The following is a 26276-nucleotide window of genomic DNA, read 5'->3' as shown; positions in this document are numbered from 1 at the left end:
GTGAGGGCCAATAATCTGCCCTCTACCGCAGAAGCAACCCCAATCCCCGTGTACCCAGTCATCTCTTCTACTAAGTTAGTGTTAAAAAACCTAATATTATTGATATTTCTCTTAAATATTAATTGTGTGTGCATACCATCATAAAATTAAGATGTTTTTGTTCAATCCAGAATGCGACGCTTAGCTTAGCTTTTAACCTAGGTATGTTAATGCCTAGCAATAACTCGCCAGGCCAACACACAGGCAATTAAAACATCGAATAATTACTTAATAAGTAATATTAGGAGGACACGTCGCTACTTGGCATTTAATTGCAATTGTCGAAACCCCCTCCTTCACCCCCCATCGCACGCATTGCCACCTTCATCTCTTGCCTGGCGATTCAGCTATAAATACACACGATGGAAAGCTCCGCGAATTTGTGTTGTAATTGCTGAAATACTAAGCCCCGCGAGGATTTTATATACGGTATTTGTACTTATTAGCACAGTGATGAAGTAGAGTGACTTTTATTTTGTTATGTCTCTCAGTTATTGTATTTGGGACAATTGCTTATACGATCTCTGGTCAGTCACGGCGACAACAACATGTCTTCTTTGTGAAGTCGTTTAGATCGTTGTGACTATCCCTTGCCTTTAAGTCACTCGGTGAATGTCGCTGCGCCCTCCCGGGCTCGTCTTCACTAAAAGAGAATATGTGAATATATCTATTTATATATACATATATATGTATACTGTTTACGGTTTTCTTTGTCCCAATTAGTCACGTGTCTCTCTCCCTACTCTTGTTCGTTCACAAAAAACCTTTGGGCTTCCCCCCTCGGTTTTCTAATTGCTCTCAGCATAAAGACCAAATTTGAGTTTTTCTCTTCATAACTTTATTTTTGATGTCCTCAGTAGCGGGTTCAGCCTCTCCAGGCGAACTTTAGCGAGGCTGCTAGACTTAGCGTTCCTTCCGGAATGTTGACCCTCCGGTCTTCCTAGCAATCTAGAGTTATGTTGAAATGGACTTTACATCCTTATATGGGTTATATGAGACCAATTCAGGGTGGATTTCTTAACCCAATAAGTATTGCTAGAGTAATAGTGAACGTTGTTGCCAATAGAGCGCTATGTTAGCGACTCAGCACTGTCAACCCTGCCGGGTGATAGTGGCACGTAGACATTTTCGCTTAAGTTATTACTTGGGGGATAATGCCTGTGCCCCTGATTGGCAACAAATAAAGATCTTGATGATCCCTCTAAATAAAATGTTCTAAATGAAATTATTTTATGTAAAAAAAAAAAAAATTCATTGAGCTAAGGGATACTTGAGATAAGAGTCGGGAGAGAGATATGACATAGCGAGTTAATTGTTTAAAATTGTCAAATGAATGACTTATATAACAATAAGAGATCTTAATGAATTAACTTACTAATAATATAACAATTATGAGTCATATTGATTAAGTTTGCGAGAAAATGCTTTCTCCCTTATATTTTTATAATGATATAATGTGACTCATGGTGTCCTCCTAGATTAAATGAGTGATGTGCAACTGGAGGATGAAGGACAAGAGTCCGGGCCTATGGATGATGGAGGAGACTATGGAACTGTCCCTGAGGAGATACTATTGAGTGATGAGCTACAAGGACTAGAAAGTTCAGCTCAGGCACTACATACAAGGAATTGTCTGTCAGTAGAGAATTTGAATTCAGTAGTAGTAGTTTCACCCAAGACCCAAGGGGGCCATACTACATGTAATTATCAAGGATGTAGAGCCACTTGGATTACTAAGATAGATCCTCATGTGGCTTGCATAGTTCATGGCAGCTGTGTCTCAAATAACCTATTTTCACCAATGGATTGTGCAGTTTGTTATGATCAAATTTTTCAATTTCATCAAGCTACAGGTGATAAGAAAGATTTATTGCAGGTCCAAATTAAATATAGGTGGAATAAGGCCTTGAAGAGTAAATTTTTAAACGTAAAACAATGGAAAGATCCCAAGTTAGCAGAAAGTCTAGGTTAAGTAAGAGACTTAATCCCCACTTAGAAAAGCCTTCTGTTAAAAAAAAAAAAAAAAAAAGAAGAAAGTTGGACCCCCCAGACAATGGGGCAGTAGGAAGTCTACAAAACCTCTATCTACTCAGTCTGATTTCAGTGGATTCCAGGATCAGGACAAAAGGCTGGTTCTAATCATAGCATTCAGTCTCTTGAGCAGGAAGAACCTGTTGAGACTGACTTCATCCTATCCACATCTTGGCAACCACTTCCACCTGGGGCAAAAATGTTGGTTGTTATGAGTGGAAACTGGCTGCTCTCGACTGCCACGCAGCTGCTGGATAACATTGAGTGTAAGGATGATCCCAACAGGCCTTGGGTAACATTGGTAAGATCTAAGTCTTCTTTGTTTTCTACCACATCTGAGTCTGTGGATTCCTTATTCAAGGTATTTTACGAAAATGTTTCTAAACTTCCTGATCTCTCAGCACTTACAAAGAGACAGGAAGGACAAGCAACTGTGGGTCATCATTCATTGTTTTTGGAAGGTGATACTACACTTTCTTAGCCTAATATTTGCCCAAAGATGATCTCTGAAATATATGAAGTCTGGGCTAATGTATTGAAAGACTTAACATTCATTCCCACAATTATGATGTGTCAGTTATTAACTAAGTTTGTGCTGGACTATGAAGAAAATTCAGAAGTGGATAAATGTTTCTCTGCTGCTTTACAAGGGATCCCATATTCCCTATACAACTCATTTTTGATATGTTGTTGAAAGCCCTAAACCTGAAAGTCCAGCTAAGGAAACAAGCAACAAATAATGCTTCAAGTGGTAGTGCTTATTTATTGCTACGTTCTTCCCCTTTTCTCCTGCTTTGTTTGATGGACAATCATTGGTTAAATATAGATCAGCTGTTGAGCAAGCTATTAATATTACTGTCCCCAGGAGTCATCAGACCTTTTGGAAATCTAAAAGAGGAAGGTTTTACAGGGGAACAGGACCAGCTGCTCGTTTCAGTTATAAACCCAGATAAAACTTTAGAGTAGGAAATAATCAAAGACGTAATAGGGGTGACCTTTTGTTCAGAAGCGGAAGGAGACCTTATTCCACCACATCAGCATCCATTCCCTTCCAATGAAGCCAGACAGCTGGGTTGTCTAGGGGGTTGGGAAAACAGATGGACTTCTTCCTTATGGGCATACAAGACACTTAAAGGGGGTCTCACATGGACTTGGTTGAGGCGCCCTCCCCTATTGTTTCCAAAAAAAGGGTAAAAAACCAACCCCCCTTACTTAAAGAATTTGTAATTCAACTATTAAACAGAGGTGTCCTAGAACTGTTACAGTCAGAGAAATGTTTCATGTCTCGCCTATTCCCGGTCCCCAAGAAAGGCAGCAACAAATTACGATGGATTTTGGATCTTTCAGTCCTGAACAAATTTATTAAAAAAAAAAAAAAAGATTCAAGATGCTCACTTACGATCATCTGAGACGACTACTTCCGCCCAATGCTTGGATCTTAAAGTGGATCTCGAAGATGCCAATTATCACGTTCCTGTTGCCCCCAGGTACAGAAAGTTTCAATTCACAGTGATGCCAATTCGGCCTGACGATTGCACCAAAAGTGTTTACAAAACTGGCGAACATCCCCAGAGAGATCCTTGCGAAGGAGGGCGTAAAAACCTTTGTTTATCTAGACGAGTGGCTTGTAGTGGGAAACTCTTTCGAAGATTGTATGAGAAATTTACAGGACTGTAAACAGTCTGTAAGTTACGGTACCGTATGTGTGCGACTGTACATAACTGATGAGGCGTTTTGAGTATGCGGCCTCAGTAATGGAAGCTGCCGACACGTTTGTTCCTGCCTGGAGTCGTCTTATGTTGAAAAGACCCTTCACCCGGTACCCTACGTCCACCCTGCCGTCTATATTGGCACTGGCATGAGTAAGGAAGGCAGCCAAGAAAATGGAAAGAGAGTTGGTACCGGTACACACCCTTGTTTAACCCGTGTTTGGATGGGGAAGAACTCAGACTGGGTGCCGTTGTGCAGGACACTGCCGTTCATGCCATCGTGGAGTTGCCTCACAATCGCGATGAATTTTGGTGGGCAGCCAAAATGGCTGTCCACCAGAGGAGTTCCCTGTTGACCGAGTCGAAGTTCACTAAGTTAAACAACAATCACTGGGTAGTTATTCACGAAGTTATTCAACAATGACTCAGTGTTGTTCATGTCATACATGCTGAGGTCAATAACTTCATCAGAGGTTGAGCCAGGTCAAGCTGATTTAGCAAATACCTCTCCCGCTCTCCTTGCGTCTCACGCCTGAGCGAGAGGAGAGAGCGGGCAGACTCATATCACTTGTTACCCAGTGAACACCTCACTTAAATGTTCTCCTATACAAGTGCACTAAGACGCTTCCCTTAGCAGAGAAGGTACAATATATTCTCAACTGAACTCAGTACCTGTAAAACTATATTTTTCTACAATACAGAAAAACCAGCAAAGTGTTTACTTCAGCCCTGCCACTTATTAATTCCATAACTAATACAGGCAGTCCCCGACTTACGACGGGGTTAGGGACCTAAATCCAGGTCGTATGTCGAATTGGTCGTAAGTCGGAAATGCAAAAAATAATACATATATAATCTAAAATGAAATACAGTTCAGTACAAGTAATGAAGAATGGATACAGTGTTGCTGTGCACTTACCTTTAATGTAGTCATCTGAATGCACACGGGGCCCCAATAATTTTTAATTCAACATGGAGACTACATTAATTGGATGAAGCAGAGGAGGAGACAGGGCTGGGTGGGTCATCAATGTCGCTTTCTTCAGACAGGCTAACATACTTGCATGTTGAAGGTATTGGATCATCTTTAGGGAGTGAAGAGGCAGCACTGGTGGGGTGTGAGGAGACAGCAGTAGCGGACTCCTTAAAACATATGTCCAATTTAGACTGCACAGTTTGCCTTTTCTTTTCATTGTAAATTTCCCTGTAGCAAGCAAGTGCATCTTGGATCAGTCTGTCAACTTTTGCTAAACGCTCAACATTTTTACCCATTTCATCAAACATTTGCATCCCTTATTAATACAGTTTTACCCCGCCTAACGCGGTTTCACTTAACGCGTTTTCGCATATACGCGGTGCCTTGCCAAAGCTGAACTTTCACTTAACGCGGATTTTTTCCACATATACGCGGTGAGTGTCCGAGACGCTATTTTTAGATTTGCCCCACCCGCCACCCTGCCTGACTGCCTGTTTTAGCTCATAAAATTCATACAAATTACCAGGCCAGAATATAATTTACATTGCTGGAATTCTTATAATTTGGTGATCATTTTGAATATAAACATCATATATTTTGCTTTAAACTTACAATTTTTAGATAAAAATTTTTCTCTAGGTAACTATGGTATCTTTTGTGCAAAATATATGACATTTATATTCAAAATATTCCTGGTCTTACAAGGAATCCAGCAATGTCAATTATATTATCCTAACTTTAGTTTGAGGTATTATTTATTAAAATTTAGTGGTTATCCCACACATCTCCTTGGGACGGTTGGTGGGGGGTGGGGGGGAGGGAGGGACCAACCGACCATCTGTTACCCTGTGAAGAATTATTATTTTTTTTTATTAACTGAAGATATTTGTTTTAGCTCATAAAATTCATACAAATTACCCGGTCAGAATATAATTTACATTGCTGGAATTCTTATAATTTGGTGATCATTTTGAATATAAACATCATATATTTTGCTTTAAACTTACAATTTTTAGATAAAAATTTTTCTCTAGGTAACTATGGTATCTTTTGTGCAAAATATATGACATTTATATTCAAAATATTCCTGGTCTTACAAGGAATCCAGCAATGTCAATTATATTATCCTAACTTTAATCTGAGGTATTATTTAATACTAAATGTTAAAAACTCTGGAAGGGAGGATTGGTGGGGGGTGGGGGGGAGGGTTGGGACTGACCGCGCGGTTGGAAGAGGGGGGGAGGCAAGGTGGGGTACTTTGATTGACAGATAGTGTCGTGAAGATTATTTTTTTTTTATTAACTGAAGATATTTGTTTTAGCTCATAAAATTCATACAAATTACCCGGTCAGAATATAATTTACATTGCTGGAATTCTTATAATTTGGTGATCATTTTGAATATAAACATCATATATTTTGCTTTAAACTTACAATTTTTAGATAAAAATTTTTCTCTAGGTAACTATGTTATCTTTTGTGCAAAATATATGACATTTATATTCAAAATATTCCTGGTCTTACAAGGAATCCAGCAATGTCAATTATATTTTCCTAACTTTAGTTTGAGGTTATCCCACACATCTCCTTGGGACGGTTGGTGGGGGGTGGGGGGGGGGAGGGAGGGAGGGACCGACCGACCATCTGTTAGCCGGCTGTGTAGTGTGAGAGGGGGAGGGAGTTGAGTCCATTATTTGAATGGACATTAACTTGGCGACTGTATTTCTCTATTTCTCTTAAGTATTAATTGTGTGCATGTACCATCATAAAATTAAGATGTTATTTTTACTACAACATAGGTATGTGCCTTCAAAAAGTGGAGTTTGGGGGTCGGGCCGGTTTCTATTGGAATTAATCCCATATGTTCTGTTGTTCACTTAACGCGGATTTCACTTAACGCGGGACCCTCTGGGTTCAATTGACCGCGTTAAGTGGGGTACAACTGTAGTAGCAAATGCCTCTGCAATTTGTTCTTCGGAGCACTACCAGAACTCTCACTTTTGCGCTTGCCAGTCATTTCAAAGGGAATTAGAACAGAAAATATTGAAAATATTGTCAGTACACAACGCGATCACTACCGACAACAACGACGGCCAAACACCAACTGAGCGTGCTATGGCGTGGACACTGTACACCACGAGGCGGCCCAGCCCACGCCACGCTCTCGTACGGGAAGGAAACGTTTCGGTGCTGGAAAATACGTACCTAATTTGAAAATTTTTTGGTACGACCGAGGCGGTTGTATGTCCGGATGGTTGTACAATCGAGTTGGTCGTAAGTCGAGGACTACCTGTATATATATTTGTGTGATATATATCTATAAAAAAGGACCAACACACCTTAGTCCGCCGGCGTAGTCGTTGGGTTCCCATGGTGGTCACCTCTTCCGCCTACACTGCCGTTGGTGTCTTATTGGAGCTCTGTAAGCATGTCTGCTTGATGCGAAGCTCCCCACAGGTTTTTTTGTTAGGGCTTACTCCCGTAGCCTTATACCTACCAAGGTTAATCCGCAAGGCAGCGGGGCAATGGCTGGTAGGTGCCAGAATGTGTCCACATGCCAGTGAGCTTATGCGCCATCCCTCTAGGGCCCACTGCTACTCCGAGATCCCCTGCTGGTCTAGCCTGGGCCCACGAGGCACCCAGTTACTGTGTGTTGCCACGAGGAGGCACAGCAGGAGTCTTGATGGTGGGGAGGCTGTGTACTGGCAGGGGAAGACTTATGCAAATTGCTTCCCTGTTCGCCACGAGGACTAACCAGCGGCAGCAGCTGAAAGCAAGAGGGAGCAAGCAGTGCTTGCACCTTAACACTAACATAATGCTGCCACACTAGATGCATTTCACCACCCTGTGTGTGACACATACACACACACAAACACACACTACACTACCTGTAAATAAGCTATATAATATGTCAATAATGTTGTGTTGCCTGTTATAGGTACACTACACTCCCTGTAAATAAGCTATATAATATGTCAATAATGTTGTGTTGCCTGTTATAGGTACACTACACTACCTGTAAATAAGCTATATAATGTCAATAATGTTGTGTTGCCTGTTATAGGTACACTACACTACCTGTAAATAAGCTATATAATACAGTATTATCCCGCCTAACGCGGTTTCACTTAACGCGTTTTTTCATATACGCAGTGCCTCGCCAGAGCTGAACTTTCACTTAACACGGATTTTTTCCACATATACGCGGTGAGTGTCCGGCTCGAGACGCTATTTTTAGATTTGCCCCACCCGCCACCCTGCCTGACTGCCTGTTTTAGCTCATAAAATTCATACAAATTACCCGGCCAGAATATAATTTACATTGCTGGAATTCTTATAATTTGGTGATCATTTTGAATATAAACATCATATATTTTGCATTAGACATACAAATTTTAGATAAAATGTTTTCTCTGAGTAAATATGTTATCTTTTGTACAAAATATATGACATTTATATTCAAAATATTCCTGGTCTTACAAGGAATCCAGCAATGTCAATTATATTATCCTAACTTTAGTTTGAAGTATTATTTATTACTAAAAAGTTAAATATTCTGGTTATCCCACACATCTCCTTGGGACGGTTGGTGGGAGGTGGGGGGGAGGGAGTGACCGACCGACCATCTGTTACCCTGTGAAGAATATTTTTTTTTTTATTAACTGAAGATATTTGTTTTAGCTCATAAAATTCATACAAATTACCCGGTCAGAATATAATTTACATTGCTGGAATTCTTATAATTTGATGATCATTTTGAATATAAACATCATATATTTTGCATTAGACATACAAATTTTAGATAAAATGTTTTCTCTGAGTAGATATGTTCTCTTTTGTGCAAAATATATGACATTTATATTCAAAATATGCCTGGTCTTACAAGGAATCCAGCAATGTCAATTATATTATCCTAACTTTAATCTGAGGTATTATTTAATACAAAATGTTAAAATTTATTTTTTTCACCCAACATCTCTTGAAGGGAGGATTGGTGGGGGGTGGGGGGGGAGGGTTGGGACTGACCGCGCGGTTGGAAGAGGGGGGAGGCAAGGTGGGGTACTTTGATTGACAGATAGTGTCCTGAAGAATATTTTTTTTTTTATTAACTGAAGATATTTGTTTTAGCTCATAAAATTCATACAAATTACCCGGCCAGAATATAATTTACATTGCTGGAATTCTTATAATTTGGTGATCATTTTGAATATAAACATCATATATTTTGCATTAGACATACAAATTTTAGATAAAATGTTTTCTCTGAGTAAATATGTTATCTTTTGTACAAAATATATGACATTTATATTCAAAATATTCCTGGTCTTACAAGGAATCCAGCAATGTCAATTATATTATCCTAACTTTAGTTTGAAGTATTATTTATTACTAAAAAGTTAAATATTCTGGTTATCCCACACATCTCCTTGGGACGGTTGGTGGGAGGTGGGGGGGAGGGAGTGACCGACCGACCATCTGTTACCCTGTGAAGAATATTTTTTTTTTTTATTAACTGAAGATATTTGTTTTAGCTCATAAAATTCATACAAATTACCCGGTCAGAATATAATTTACATTGCTGGAATTCTTATAATTTGATGATCATTTTGAATATAAACATCATATATTTTGCATTAGACATACAAATTTTAGATAAAATGTTTTCTCTGAGTAGATATGTTCTCTTTTGTGCAAAATATATGACATTTATATTCAAAATATTCCTGGTCTTACAAGGAATCCAGCAATGTCAATTATATTATCCTAACTTTAATCTGAGGTATTATTTAATACAAAATGTTAAAATTTATTTTTTTCACCCACATCTCTTGAAGGGAGGATTGGTGGGGGGTGGGGGGGAGGGTTGGGACTGACCGCGCGGTTGGAAGAGGGGGGGAGGCAAGGTGGGGTACTTTGATTGACAGATAGTGTCCTGAAGAATATTTTTTTTTTATTAACTGAAGATATTTGTTTTAGCTCATAAAATTCATACAAATTACCCGGCCAGAATATAATTTACATTGCTGGAATTCTTATAATTTGGTGATCATTTTGAATATAAACATCATATATTTTGCATTAGACATACAAATTTTAGATAAAATGTCTTCTCTGAGTAACTATGTTATCTTTTGTGCAAAATATATGACATTTATATTCAAAATATTCCTGGTCTTACAAGGAATCCAGCAATGTCAATTGTATTATCCTAACTTTAGTTTGAGGTATTATTTATTAAAATTTATTGGTTTTCCCCCAAAAATTTCTCAGGGGGAAGAGCCAGCAGTGTAGTGTGAGAAGAGGGGGAGAGAGTTGAGTCCATTATTTGAATGGACATTAACTTGGCGACTGTATTTCTCTATTTCTCTTAAGTATTAATTGTGTGCATGTGCCATCATAAAATTAAGATGTTATTTTTACTACAACATAGTTATGTGTCTTCCAAAAGTGGAGTTTGGGGGTCGGGCCGGTTTCTATTGGAATTAATCCCATATGTTCTGTTGTTCACTTAACGGGGATTTCACTTCACGCGGGACCCTCTGGGTTCTATTGACCGCGTTAAGTGGGGTACAACTGTATGTCAATAATGTTGTGTTGCCTGTTATAGGTACACTACATTACCTGTAAATAAGCTATATAATATGTCAATAATGTTGTGTTGCCTGTTATAGGTACACTACACTACCTGTAAATAAGCTATATAATATGTCAATAATGTTGTGTTGCCTGTTATAGGTACACCAGTGAGCAAGTGTATGGGCAGTTCAAGACCCTCCTCACCCAGTATAATACTCGAAAAATGAAACCTTGGTCACCTCCTCGTGGGAGCCGGAAGGTCCAGAACCCAGTTGGTGCTCCATATTGGGAAAAGCTACATAAGGTTCTTAATCTTAGGAAGAGCATGTCACTAAGCTGGACTACAGGTAAGTTAACTTAAAGTTGGTTATGATCTTTGAGTGTTGTGAGTTTAGTTATTTAACCCTTTCAGTCCTAAGCTTGGTCTGTTTTTGTATCACTAGCATAAACATCAATGATAATAATAGTAATAATAATAATAATAATAATAATAATAATAATAATAATAATAATAATAATAATAATAATAATAATATTGTGGCACCTCCCCAAAACATTCTAAATAAAGATCAAATAATTCATTAAAAAACAGCTTCATCTAACAATATTTGAAGGTCTCTACATGGTGAAGTTTCATCCTCACATGCTGTTAGTTGATGGAGAAGAAAACTGTGAGGGAAAGTGCTTCTCTAACTGCAGATGCATTAAAGGACTTTTGGGGGAAGCACACACAGTATTACCTCAAGCTTACATAACTGACACAGTGGTCAAGATCTTTGAGGAGTGGATGATGTTGAAAAATAAATCAAAACAATTGAGCCAAGAGGTCAGTGGGCCTCGAACAGAAAGAGGAGACATTCAGTTCATCCCTCGATTGGCTTTTGACATTGTCACATCAATGCCAAGTACCGATACATCGTTACATCCCTAGTTCAGAGCCTGAAAAACATTTTCTCCCAGTTCAACTCGTCATTTTTCCAAGAAATTTTTATTTCTCTTATTTATTCACTAAATATAAATTTGTAGAAGATTCATCTCTCAAATGATGCAAAAAAAAAATATATATAAAAAAATGAAATGCATGTGAACCCTGATAACTGACGTCATGTTGACTGCCAATTCACTCAACCGAAGTTTACAAATACGGGAGTCGGCAGAGGTAATGTCCCTGCTGGTCTGCGCTGCTGTATTGAAGCAGAAATAATTTGGAATAGTGATTTACACCTGAATAATTTTTTAGTGAAATGACTGTGACCCTAAACAAATACACAGATTAGGAAGATAAGGCCCTACCCTACCACAGTTCTAAACAACTTCACCACAGCCACACAACAAGGCCCTACCCTACCACAGTTCTAAACAACTTCACCACAGCCACACAACGAGGCCCTACCCTACTACAGTTCTAAACAACTTCACCACAGCCACACAACAAGGCCCTACCCTACCACAGTTCTAAACAACTTCACCACAGCCACACAACGAGGCCCTACCCTACCACAGTTCTAAACAACTTCACCACAGCCACACTGTCTAATTTTCTGAAAAGTAATTACACTTTCTATATAATTATTAAACTAGAGTACTGTACAGTAATCTATTAACTGATTCAGTGGAATACCCTAATACAGGTTGACAATCCCTTATCCGAAATCCTTGGGGCCGGAGGCATTTCGGTTTAAGGAATTTTTCGGTTTTCAGAATGGTTAGTTTTTTTTTTTTTTTTTTTTTTTTTTTTAATAGCCTACCCAGGCACAATCACTGACCCACATTGGGGCCTGAGGGCGAAAATATAATAATAATAATATAATAATGATAATAATAATAATAATAATAATTCATAGGTCTAGGTCGTGTTTCTCACTTTTTATCTTTTTTCATTCTTGTATTTCTTTATTATTATTATTATTATTATTATTATTATTATTATTATTATTATTATTATTATTAATTTTATTATTTTGTTTTATTTATTATTATTATTATTATTATTGTTATTATTATTATTATTATTATTATTATTATTATTATTATTATTATTATTATTATTATTTTATTTTGGTGGTTTTTATTAAATTTTTTATTTACTATGAATAATTATTATTATAATTAGTATTATTATTACATTTTCTCCCCCCAGGTCCCGATGTGAGTCAGTGATCCATGCCTGGGTGGGCTAATCCCTGTTTAAAAAAAAAAAAAATTGCTCCACAAAAAAAAAACTCGATTTTCAGAGGTTTTCGGAATATGGGATAAATTGTTGTCTACCTGTATAAGCATATATCAAAAGGTCTACTATTATAATTTAACCATGTTACTAGCCTTTACCAGATGGTAGATGATGATGAGTGTAGTGTTAAATATCTTGTGTTATACCACAAGGATGTTTTTATTGTACCCTAAATGTTATGGCCAAAATAAATAACTCAACTAGATTGTTCCTGTATTAGCACCAGGAACAGTATCAGGTCGTCCCTTATAAACTACAGCAGACGTACAATTGGTTGTTTGAAGGCCTTGGACCATCTCAAATTCATGAGTGTTGTCTGTACATCTGTGAGGTTTATTGTCTTGCAGCACTCTCGGTGGCTTGAGGAGGTCTGCCGTACGTGGCGTCTCTTCGGTCTCTGCATGGCATCCTTATTCAGTCATGTGACTGTTTATTTGTGAAAATATTTTAATAGTTATATAGTTTTCTCCAAAACAACAAATCTATCATTGTTTATGTTTGGTGATTTTACTAATTTACCCTGAGGTAATTTTTTATGAATTTTGGGTAAGTAAACCAGTCTCAGTTTAAGAGATAGATTTACCCACATTACGCCAAAATTAAGTTCCTGATAGACCAGTAACTTAACAAGTCGTTCAAATTCCCTTTTTTTTTGTCATCTCGTCTGAACTACTAGGTGCGTAAGCATTTAAGCAAATTAATTATCTATTACAAGTTGGACCTCACTAATCCGGGAAGCTTGGGACCAGACCATTTCCGGATTAGCGATAATTCCGAACAATCAAAGCCGAGGTTAAAAAGAGGCAAAATAATGCATAATATATACTATTACTGGTACCAATACAACTTACATCAGCATAAATCTAGCCCAGGCTTACTGGACCTCTTTATGACAAAGTGTACACAGTAGATGATCCCACACCATATTCTGCACACAAGGCCCTGACCAATGTACCACTGTCTAATTTCATCAGTATATAGACACCTTTTCTAAAATAGTTAATGTCACATGCTTATGTTTTGTTGCATTACAACCACTTCCACTGCTTGTTGGTCTCTTAGGAGGCATATTTAGGGGTAATATATATATGCATATTAACCCTCTCAGCCTCGCACGATCAAACATAAAAGGCGAAAAAACTTACGCTCAGCCTCGCGACGCCAACGTGGCGTCCAATGGGCTATATTTTCAAATAATTCAAAACTTTTCAGTGAAAATGACTGAACTTGGACACCATTTGATAGACATTGTTTTCTTCGTGTGAGCCTTATCACCTTACCCGAGATGATCAATTTCAATTTTTAAATTTCAATTGTTTTTTCCTTGATAGAGGAAGCGGGATCCTAGTGCTGTCACTAGGTACCCCTGTACATTAACACCAGAAGCATCTGGCAAGTGTCACAAGCATATACAGTATGAATATTATAAAGGGGCTTACTAAATCCTAAGGAAGGAAGGATATTCTTTTAACACATAATTAATGTTATTTACATAATATCTGGCCAGTATGGGGAGGATCATCGTGTCTCCGTCAGAGGGTCGTGGAGTGGTGGTCCAGAAGGCGTCACGGAAGTGTTGTGTGTGTGGGGACATCTTAGGAGGTAATGGACTAGGGTGCGGCTGTCGGGTCTTCTGCATAATGCACATGAGCGTTGCTCAGGGGATGTGGGGATACCAGTCTCCCAAGCAAAGTCATACCCAATGATGATACGGGCAGCAATCACGTCCCTTTCCGCGACCCTTTTCCATAGACATAAGAGAGGTCAGGAAGTTTACGGAGGACATCGTACCAGGTGGGCGGGGAGACCAGTGGGATGGCTGCTTCCCGAGCTTCTCTCCGTTTGCGGCGAATTTGGGTCCTAAGCTGTAAAAGTGTTCGAGGAACAACGTAGTCAGGTGTGGCCTTGCTACAGCCAGTCTTGGCAAGGCCATCTGCTGCCTCATTCCCCAAGATACGGACATGACTGGGTATCCATAGGAATGTCACAGGACGGCCTGCATCCTAAAGTGTTGATGTTAGCCCTTGTATTTGGAGGATGAGGTCCTTATTTTCCCCTGATCCAAATGCGATCCTGTCGAGAGCAGACCTGGAATCGCAGCAGACAAGCAAGAGGCAGAAACCATCTGCTTCTTCATCAGCGAGAAGGGCAGCAAGAAGGGCTATTAGCTCAGCCTGAGTGGAGGATGCCCCGTCAGAAACTCTGAGAGAAAGTTTGATAGGCTCAGGGGCATCAGGACGGGAGATGTAGACACCAGCCCCTGCCCGACCTGTAGCGGGGTCAACAGAGCCATCAGTGTAGAGGACGACCCTACCTGGGGACCAGTGGGCGATCCTGGAGAGGTGGTATTTGAGGAGAATAACAGGGTTCACGTGGGATTTCGGGAGCGGTACACCGAGGGCAATCACTTCAGGTTAAAAATCCAGCCAGGGAGAAGGAGGCGAACCAACAACAAGGGTGACAACAATATCAGGCAGGAGGTTGTGTTCCTGAAGGGCTCGGATGAGTGACCCTCGCCACTGTCTTCTAGATGGAGGTCGGCCTTGGACAGCAGGAGTCATGTTGGCTTGGACATATTTGCCCTTAGGATCCAGTAGAATGGAAACAGTAGTTTTTAGGTAAAACTCCTGGACAAAATCCTGTAAGGGGAAAAGACCATGTTCGGTATATTGAGAAGTAGAGCGTGTCCACTGAGGGGCCCCAAGGATGATACGAGAAGCTTTCCTCTGGATAACTTAGAGACGGTTGACAGCAGTCTTGACGAGGGCAAGGGAGGCATAGTCGACACAGGAACAGAGAAAGGACTTGTACATGGTGAGAAGTACAGGGATGGTGGCACCAAGGGAACCCCTGCACATGGTAGAGAGGGGAGCGAGACGCCGAAAGCATATGTCTCGAAGATAGCGGACTTCAGGGATCTGACGTGTGCGAGTTACATACACACCCAGGTATTTTGTCTCATTAACCCAGTCCAAGGGCGTTCCTGATAAGAGAAGGGGTGGAGGTACAACACGACTGTGCCACATGGCTTTTGTTTTCGCAGTTGAAAGAAGGAAACCAAGTGAATCACACTCTCTGGAGACCAGATCAAGGGCTTCCTGCATGCTGAGGTAGTCAGGGGCTTGGAGGAGGACATCGTCGGCATATCCTGAGTGGACAACTTCTGTTGGCCACGGGAGAGATGCAATGGAGTGCATGAGAGTGTTAAACAAGGTGGGACTCAGGACTCCACCTTGAGGGGTGCAGAGGTTCATTTCTTCAACAGGAGATATAGAGCCTTCAACGCAAACCCGGGCCTGACATCCAATGAGGTAAGAGCCTATCCATTGAAGAAGTCTCCCTTTAACTCCCTTTAACCCCTAACAGTGCAAGTTCAGCTAAAATGAGGGCAGGCTGAGCCGTATCAAAGGCTCCCTTGATATCAAGGAAGACGGAGACACGGGAAGTCTGATAGCAATAAAAGGAAGCAATGGAGTGTGCTGTGCTGCGATGTTGTATGAAACCATTGAGGGAGTTGTGGAAGCCGCCTTTGGTGTGAAGAAGGCGACGATGGAGTATCCTCTCCATCATCTTGCAAACACAGGAGGTAAGACTAATGGGTCGATATTTCCCAGGATCTCCCGGCTTAGGGATGGGGATAATAGTGGCATTTTTCCAGTTAGACGAGAGAGCCCCAAGTTCATAAGACATATTGTAGAGAGCAAGCAAGGGGCCGTTTGGAATATTAGTACAGGCGTTGAGGACGGAGTAGGTTATCTGATCATCCCCAGGAGAGGTGTCTCTTCTAGAGCGACGAGCACTGTCAAACTCGAACTGTGTGATGGGATGATCAGTGGGGGCAGGGGAGGTAAAAGCAGCACGAACAACAGGCTCAGATGCATCGATGCGAGCCTGCACTGCCTCCTACATCGGATCTGGAAAAGCCTCAAGGGAGGAAGCTCGTGCCCAGTCCTCCATTAAAGAGCAGGCAAGGGAGGCGGGGTCAGGGTGGGTAGGAGGCCTCCGTCGAGTACCCCGTATAGCATTAATCTGATTCCATACATAAGAGGGTGACGACTGGAACGATAGAGACCCCGTGAAGGATAACCAGTCCGCCTCACGAATCCGACGACGCTCCTGAGTTGTAAAGGAGCATCAGTTTCTGAAGTCTTCCCAGTCCTCTGGAGAGCGAGACCTCCGTATGGCAGAGTGGAGATCACGGGTTACCTGCCGGAGATGTCTCGTGGCAGGAATACGATACCAGTAGTTGGTGGCACTTCTGGGGTGGCGTGGAGGGGCAGCACTATTGACATCAACAAAATCAGCGCTGTAAGAGTCAAGGGACTGGGGGACAACGTAGGAATCCGCCCAGGTAGAAAGGTATTGGGTAAAGGAAGGAACAGCATCTTGTGTGAGACAAAGGCGAGGGGATCGATAAGGAGCTGATGTCGGGGCAGAGAAGGAGAGCCTGAGATGGGTAGTAACGGCAAGATGGTCACTATACAGAGCAGGCTCGGTGCAGACGGTAGGATGAAAGGAGGTATGACCGTTCAATAGTAAACCAACATCAAGGAAACTATGTGGGAGGCGAGTAGGATCGTCAAACCAAAGAAAGCAAACATCATCAACCCCATTAAGAAACTGTGAGAGATATGATCCGTTAAGGGTACATCGCGTGGGATGATCCGGAGTAAGAGTGGGATGGCGGGCATTAAAGTCGCCAAGAACGATAGTGGGAATCCCATCATGGAGGTCGTGAAGAACCTGGGGGTCCAGAGAATCACTCTTGAAATGAACATTGACTACACGAAGGGTCCGGTCACCAAGAGTAAGGGAGATGGAAAGTAATTCAGACGGGGGTCCATGTGAGTCAGGTGAAGGGAGACGAACAGATGGAATGGTGTTTTGCACAAGGGTGAGGAGGCCACGAGCCAGCCCACGGTACCGAGGCAGGGTGTAAACAGTGTAGTCAGAGAGGCGGAGTGGAGTAACATCGTCTGTGATGGTTTCCTGAAGTAGAGCAACATCTACTTGATGGGAGAGCACAAACTGGGCGTGGTTTGTCCGGCGAGGCCTAAGTCCCTGGATGTTCCATTGTAAGAAGAGGAGGGAACGACCTCTGGTATGAGATGAGTCGGTGGGGCTAGACAGGGCTCCAGAGGAGGTACCAAATTTTGTTGAGAAAAATGGAGAGGGAGGAGTGGAAAAGCGAGGGATGGATCCTCCATCTCGGGAGAAGGAAGGTGGCGGGTCACCAGGGCTTGCAAAGTGTGCCCCTGTTGGGTCAGGGTGTCCAGAATGAGTTGTTGTTGCCTCTTCAATGGCGCAATTGTTTTCACAAACGAGTCAAGTTGGGCAGAGAGAAGGTTGATTTGCTTGGAGTGGCGATCCAGACGGAGAGTGATTGTTTCCATAGAACCAACTTGGTGTACCTGTGCAGGAGCTGGAGGTGGCGGCAAGGATTGCCGTGGGCCCGACTGGGCATGTGGTGGTGGTGGTGGGGACGGTGAGGGCTCAGGTGAGCAAGAGGTGGTGGTGCTGGTGAAGGACAGCTGGGGTCCAGGTGGCAGGAGGTGGTGGTGACTGTGTGGCAGGGCCGGCAACGACCTTGTTCCAAGAACGGTAGGGAGAGGGAGGGAGGGGAGAAAGGATGGGTGGTAGGGGTGATAGGGGGGGATGGTAGAGGAGAGGAGATCAATGGGAAATCCTTGGTGGATGGAAGAGGCGGTGGTGGATAGGAGTGAGGTTTGGTTGACAGGGGCTTCGTCAGAGACGAGGGCGGTGGTGCAAGGTAAGTTTTCCCCGGGCGAGTGCCAGGACGATGTGGGCAATTGGCATTCCAGGCGTGGTGACTGCCATGGCAATTGACACACCGTGGAATAACTGGGATTTTGTTCTGAATTTCTAATTTGCATTCCACTGTGTCGTGAGGACCTGCACAGAAACCGCAGGCGACCATCCTCGTGCACTTCCAGGTGCGGTGTTTCCACGATTGGCAACGACCACAGATTTTCGGGGTTCCGATAAATCGGTCGAGTGGACAGTTGTGAATAGGTCCTACATTTACCTTCGGAGGGAGGGGGCCCACCCACCAGCCGATGAGTTCTTTGGATGGACGTTTGGAGACCTGGTTGATGCGGCGCTCCATGTCCAGTATTTGTGGGAGAAGAGGGTGAAGATCGTTGATAGGGATCTCCCAGGGTACGTGGCGAACCATTACCTTGGTTGAGTCCTGAAGTGGAGAGCAGTGACGGAAGAACCAGGTCGTCCGTGTGCTCAGAGGCAAGTCCCGAGGAAAGGCGAGACGACGAAGGCGCGATGGGGCAGGGAGACAAAGGGAATCCCCTATGTCCATCGTCGTGGGAGGGTCGGTCATTGAGCCACATGTAAGCTCACTTGGGGACCCCGATGACAGGAGGGGGCCACCCTCTACAGCCCCAGACGGGGTGCGAGGGGGAGCCGTGGCCCCTGCTGGAGACCCTGACTTCTGAGGTTTCTGCTTCTTTGACGTGTCTTGAAGATGAAAGTCGTCAGCATCACTGTCACCTACTGCCGCCGTCTCCAACGAACGGGCGTGTTTAACGGCGGGCATAGGGCACGTTGGCAACACTGCAGTCAGGTGGAGTGGTAAAGACGTCACTGATATGTCACACTTCACATTGCACAAACTTGAAAAACTTTGCCCAGAGGGACGGGGTGGTAGGACCAGATGTTTTTATCCCCAAAAAATGACAAAGTCCATAAGTAAAAAAAAAATAGATGCCACTGTGCTGATAACTGGGTCTTACTATAGCTGTCTGCACAGGCTGGGAATAGTAGACTCGCTGAATTCGTCAGAAATACGACTTTTAAGGCGCATTCTCTTACAGCCTTTGTTAATAATAATAATACTAATAATAATAATTGACGGTTTATTGAAAAAGTTCTGCAGCCCGAAGGCTGAAAATATACATTGGACATAAATGACTTATTACATACATTGGTGGTTTAACAAAAGCTTTCATTAGAGAAAGGTAAAGGAACATACAGTGAACATACAGATTATTGTAGGTGTTGAACAGCAAACACGTGGTGTAGTAACTCCCTCCCAGATGGTGTTAGGAGGGACCTCACGTGGTGTAGTAGTTCCCTCACAGATGGTGTTATGAGGGGCCTCACGTGGTGTAGTAATTCCCTCACAGATGGTGTTATGAGGGGCCTCACGTGGTGTAGTAATTCCCTCACAGATGGTGTTATGAGGGGCCTCACGTGGTGTAGTAACTCCCTCACAGATGGTGTTATGAGGGACCTGACGTGTTGTAGTAATTCCCTAACAGATGGTGTTATATGAGTGTGGTGTGGTCCCAGGCCTTCCTATCGTAGTCGGATTAACACATCGCTGGTTGTTGTTGGGTCTCACGGGCCGTTATCACTGGGTACCTGGGACCTCACTGTGTGAAGGTTAACTTGGGTACGACTGTTACTGTTGAGTTGTTCTCACTGACTTAAGCACTGTTCACCACTGTTCACCTCTGTTTAACACTGGTTCCATTCCTTTCCTAAATGAAATTGTAACTTCTGGCGAGAACTTGTTGATATTCCGGTGGGGAGGAGGGTTCAGGGGAGGGAGTTGGTAGGGGCCAACTTAACAGTTGACCTGGCTGCTGCGAGAGGAGCGCCAGGTACGTCTTGACCCTTCGGTGGTCAAGGATGTACACCTACGACACGCATGCGCGTTCCCTTTCCCGAGATGATCTTGGACATTGTGTGTGTGGCAGCGCTGCATGAAGCCAGTGTCACTCTGGCCATTAGAGAGAGAGGAGGATGCGTTGCTTGGCCCTCTAGTTATTCCATGAGTTTTAGTGTTATATTATTTTTCCTTATACCACAATGTTCTACAAGCTTTGTTCTTTATTTTGGTACATAGTTCATATCAATGAACACCATAATACAGGTTGTACCTCTCTAGTCCGGCAACCTCGGGACCTGACCGGTGCTGGACCATGGAAATTCACCCTTTTCCTGGATAGATAGTGACTTGTGCTTATGCTTGAAAGCACTAGCACCACTTTCTCTGTATCATGGTCTCTTTGAAGACATATTGAAGGGTTAAATGTCGTATAGTAGCTTCTCAAATTTCGCGAGTTTTTAATTCTTAACGTATTTTATTGGAACACACAAAAAAATAAATAAAAAAAAATTTGACGGCGGAAACTTGAATTTCGACGGGTTTGAACGGCCCGCCAACGTGCAGACGACGTGCATAATCGTGTAAACAGCGTCATTTCTCTTATGTACAAAAGATTCATTATTGTTTATTACTGAATGTCTTTTTTATTGAATTAATGTTTGTGTGCAAAATGAGCAATACAATTCATTAATAATACGTAGAATATTAAAACACACGAGGAAATGACACAGCATTGTATTCGTTGATTACAAAGACTGACTGGTTTTACATATAAAACTGAAGAAAATAAGACCTTGGTTGTAGCTGTAGTAAAATTAATATGGTTGTTTTAAGTAATGTTATTTAATGTTAATAAATGGAACAATAGAAGTAGCTAACGATAATGGTAAAGAAAAAAGAGAGATCGTGTATGTAAGTGCGCATGCGCACGTGAAAACATATCGTCATTACTTTACATAAGAATATGAAAGCAACACTTATTTACTGTTCATATATATTTTAATTAATGTTTCTGAATTTGTTTTTAATAATAATAATAATAATAATAATTAACGGTTTATTGAAAGAGCTTGGCAGCCAGAAGGCTGAAAATATACAGTTACATATTTGGGGAATGGGTTTCGAATTACAAATAATATACAAGTAACATAAGTGACACAAATAAGACATATAATAACTAGATGGGGAAAAGCTCAAACTACAGTTCATTTCAACATAGTGACAGTGCAAGGAGTAGTGTTTACTGGGAGTGAATAACATTTTATTACAAGTTATTGATAATTTTTACAATGGTTGGGACTGGGCTGTTCTTATAGCTTATCATTGCACGATGGGTTGGATGCGGTTGTGGTGTCGAATGTGCTACCTCGGACTAGGGATCTCAGGTAGTAGGAGCCGTGTCGAGGTTGGTGTAGAAACTTCTTACCAAGATTACCCAGATGAATTAGGTAGTGATGGTCAGTGAGAGTCGAAAGAGGTCAGTGTGTTGGCCTTCTTGATATGTGGAGTAGGAAGGGGAGAGAATAATCTTGCATCCCTCTTTGCACTTTTCTGGGTGTTCGTTGTGTGGCATTTAGGAGAAGACAGGTGGGAGGCATAGGTGAGCTTGGGAGTATGAATGTTGTGTAAACACTAGGGGGAGCTTCGTGTGCAGGAACTCCGAGGGACTTGGAAGTGTGGAGGTGGGGCCTTTGAAACTGGAGGATTTGGTCTTCACTGGCGTGTGGTTTCAATTTAGTTTGTTGTCTATGGTGGCCGCGTGGGCCGTGGAATCTACAACCTGGAGTGTGGGACCTAGAGTAATGGGAAGGAGGTGGGACAATGTCGGGATGAGAGGTTGATGTGCATAACCATGGTCTTGGTAACATGGTTGATGGTGACATGGTTGTTGGTGGCCCAGTTTGGAGACTGTTCAATAAATCCTGAAGGCCGGTATAGTTAGAACAGAATTGTTGGTCTCTTTGATCCCAATGGTGGAATCGTCTGACATATTTCCAGCGAGCAGGGGGTTTCTTGGGGCATCATTGATGAGCATAAGGAAGCAAAGTGAGGGTCCCATCTTGGTGCCTTGGGGCATACAGGTAGATGACTGAAGGTGGAGACAGCCCCTCGGGTACAGCAGCGATGGGTCACTGAAGTCTGTAAGCTGTGGTATAAGACTTCTCCAGCCGAGGTCAATAACTTTGTTGATGATTATATTGTGGTCGACTAGGTCGAACGCTTTAGTGAAATCAATGAAGGCGACAGCTACAGACGTTTTTCGTTTCTCGAGATGGCGGTATATGTAATCGAGAAAGCTGGCAAGACAGTGAGTGGTGGAGGAAGTTTTCATGTTGCCAAATTGCTGAGGGTCTACGACTCCTGCAATATCAGCATAAGCCCAGTCAAACACAAAACTTTCACAGATTAGGCTGGGTATTGGGGTGATTGCAATAGGTCGTAGCTGATTTAAGGATTGTGGGCTGGTTGACTTGGGCACTGGTGATACATAAGAAGTCTTCCAGTCAGCTGGGCATCTGGCTTGACTGAGAGAAGCATTGATGATGGAGCATAGGGGTTTAGCAAGCTCCGGAGAGAACTCCTTGAAGAGTTTCATTGGTAAGTCAATGGGGGTGGTAGAGCGTTTTAATTTTAGTTTTTCCAGACGTTTTGCTACTTCAAATTCTTCTACTAAGTCAGTGGGAAGGGGGGCTGGTAGGTAAGCAGGGAGAGTGGTTGTGTCAAGCCGGGGGAGCGTCTGGCATATAGTAGCAAAATGGTTATTTGTTTGCTCAGCTGCGTCAACATTAGTGAGATGGCTAAGGAAGGGGAGGGGTGTGTCTTATTGTTTAGTCCACTGAGTTCTTTAAGCTTACCATACCATTGACTGATGTTGGTCTGCTTCAGGTGTTGTAATTTGGTTGGGTAGTGGGACTTCTTTGCAGTGCGTATTTCGCAGATGACTCGGTTGCGAAGGGACCTGTAGCGGATGTGGTCATTGAGATGAAAGGCTCTGTCTCTCTGTTGCATAAGTCTTTTGATCCGAGGTGTGATCCAGGGCAAGTCAGCTGGGTGAGATCTGACGGACTTCTCGGGGAAGAAGTGGTGGTGAGCTTCCGTGGTGGTGTTGGTATAATTTATCCATTTGGTTTCCACGTCATCCGCGCTAAGTACTTCAGTCCAGGGATGGTGAACTATCCACTGCCCGAAGAGGCGCACTGCAGAGTCAGTAATCGGCCTGTAGGTCTTGATGTAGGGTCTCTGTACTTGAGTGGGAGTGGCAGCTGGGGACCAGAGCACTGATAAGTGTGTGCAACACCCGATAGGAGGCATTGGTTGAGGTGGTTGGTACTGGTCCGCTAAGTCAGTTAAGATAAGGTCAAGGGTATTTTGACCGTGTGTGGGGAAGGTCACAACTTGTGATAGTGATAGCTGGTCCTGGATATCAGTGGTGTCAATTTTATTAAAATCCCCACATAATACTAACTTGGCACATGGGTACCTAACTCTGAGGTGGTCTGAGGTGGTGATGAGATGATTGATAAGAGTGTCTCTGGTGGGTGAGCGAGGCAGATGGTATGCCACACAGATTATGATGGAAGCAGTGTTGCGCGGGTGGGCCCGTGGCACGATACGTACCCATAATGCTTCCACATCTGCTGGGACTTGAACATCCGGGCGTGACGGGCGTAGGTCATCTTGACAGAAGAGGGCAACGCCCCCTCCGCGTCTATGTGAACGAAGGTGATGAAAGAGTTGATATCCCTCAATATGACACGTTTCAGGCACAATTTGCCAAGCCTCACATATGGCAACGACGCGTGTGCAAAATTAACAATACAATTTATTAATAATACGTCGAATATTAGAGGAGACGAGACGGCTGCCGGCATTGTTTATGTTAAAGCTTACGAAACCAGCGACTGATTGGTTCTACATATAAAACTGAAGAAAATAAGACCCTGATTTTTAGCTGTAGTAAAATTAATGTAAAAAAATTAATATGGCTGTTTGAAGTACCTGTAATGTTATTTAATGTTAATAAATGGAACAATATAAGTAGCTAACTATTAATGGTTAAAAAAAAGTGAGACTGCGCGTATGTAAGTGTGCACATGTGAAAACATATCGTCATTACTCTACATAAGAATATGAAAGCAACACTTATTTACTGCTCATATATATATTGAAGGGTTAAATGTTGTACTCTGTATAGACAAGCAGAGAGAGAGAGAGAGAGAGCAGCCGAACTGCCGGATGTAAACAAACCTTAATTTCCCGCGGCTTTGTTTTATTTTTTTTGTTTTTTAAGGGGATTAGCCCACCCGGGCATAGGTCACTGACCCACATTGGGGCCTGAGGGGCAAAAATTTAATACTCCTGTAATAATAATTCAGATAAGTAAAAAAAAAAAAAAAAAAAGCTGCCTATCTACCTATTGGACAAACTAAAATCGTTCCGGACCACGGGAGTTTCCGGACCACAGAATGCCGGAAGTGCTCTGCACCAATTGTTCCTGCTAACTGAGATATCACTGTACAGTGGTCCCTCGGTTAACGAACACAATTTGTTCCAGAAGGTCGTTCGTTAACCGAAACCATTGTTTCAATGGGATTTTGGGTAATTGGTTCCAGCTCACCGAAAATTACATACAAACTAAAAATAAATGCGGTAAAGTACACCTACTTTGAGGTGTGCATGTAGAAGGCTCCTGGTTGATGATGATGATGATGATGGGAATTAGAAGTGGGGGTGGAGGAGAAGGGAGAAGAGAAGGAAGTGGGGTGGAAGAGAAGTCACCCTATGCTTTATGCCACCATTTCACCTATACAATTTAAGTTCACTAGGTGTAATTCAAGATTATTTCCTTTAAATCAACACTGCTTTGTACTATATATTGTCAATATGTAAAATAAATTTCAGAATGACCAATAATTGTACTGTAAAAATGTAAAAATAGTTTATGTTCAAGAGAGTCTTAAGTAAGATGCTTCCTCCACTGAGCAAAGACAAACTGACGCCTGCTGGGTGAGTCAAGTGGCTGTTTGGCGTGCTAAAAGCTAGCTCTCTCTACTTCAATTATGTTAAATAATTGTTAAAATGACTAAAAACTTTAATATAACACTTGGAAAATTATTGATTAGTACAACCTTCTTGATATTTACTTAAATGGTAACGATTTTAAGCCCTAAAACCGATTACTGTATTGGCGAACTAATACTACAGCTGGTGAGCAGGCGAAGGCAGGCGAAAACATGTTGGGAAAAATTCGTAAGGAATTCTTAACCGAATTTTTTTCGTTAACCGAATTGAATATTCTTATGGAAGGTAATTCGTTAACCGAGGCCTTCTTTAAAAAGGGATCACTGTACAGTCGTCCCTCGATTAACAAACTGTTCAATTAACGTAATTTCGGTTAACGAATTAGCCCTCATAAGGATTTTAAGTTCCATTTACGAACAAAACTTCGATTAACGACAGCCTTACGAGAAACACATTTTGTAGTGCGCATCAGCTATATTTACATTCTATATTTACATTCGTTTCCAGTGGAGTAAATATCATGAAAGTTGTGCTCTTGAATATTTTTGCAGTTTTTATATTAAAATTATTGGCCATTCCAAAATTTAGTTAACATCTTGATAATATATACAGTACTGGGAACAGTTTTTGTGCGCCCAGCAGCTGATTGAATCGCCCAACAACGCTTCTCGGTTTAACTTTGTTTACAGTGGAGTGAACATCCAGTTTGTTGGTCTCTTGAATATTTTTGCATTTTTACATAAAATTTTGTTACATATTGATAATATAAAGTGCAGAAATTATTATGAAACATGAAGAAGGCATTAGAACCAATGCACTCTGTAAAGAATATGGCATGTCATCATCGACTGCTCTACAATCGGCTGTTTGATATGTAAACGAAGCTGCCGGGAATACGACATACACACCTCAAAGTAAGCTAAGCTAAAATATAGTATTCTATTGTTTTTTATTTATTATTGTACAGTACAGTACAGTATTACCCCGCTTAACGCGCTTTCACTTAACGCGTTTTCGCATATACGCGGTGCCTTGCCAAAGCTGA

The 26276-nt window shown here is 42.0% G+C and overlaps 2 protein-coding genes across 2 annotated transcripts in view; one reads left to right on the top strand and one right to left on the bottom strand.

The window, feature by feature from the left end:
• The window catches only part of LOC121853197 (iron-sulfur protein NUBPL-like), a gene marked incomplete at its 5' end in the record, with an annotated part of 115147 nt that overhangs the window by 26959 nt on the left and 61912 nt on the right, over nt 1-26276 (bottom strand).
• LOC121853160 overlaps nt 1-26276 on the top strand; it is a 45545-nt gene that overhangs the window by 4649 nt on the left and 14620 nt on the right. The window contains exon 3 of the mRNA XM_042347121.1: nt 10491-10678. Coding sequence (XP_042203055.1) covers nt 10491-10678 — 188 coding nt within the window. The remainder of the gene's footprint in view (nt 1-10490; nt 10679-26276) is intronic.

Source organism: Homarus americanus, unplaced genomic scaffold (assembly GCF_018991925.1).
Source record: "Homarus americanus isolate GMGI-L3 unplaced genomic scaffold, GMGI_Hamer_2.0 scaffold32871, whole genome shotgun sequence".
NCBI lineage: Eukaryota > Metazoa > Arthropoda > Malacostraca > Decapoda > Nephropidae > Homarus > Homarus americanus.
Note: the sequence above shows the minus strand (reverse complement) of the source record. Positions and strands in the feature narration are given on the sequence as shown.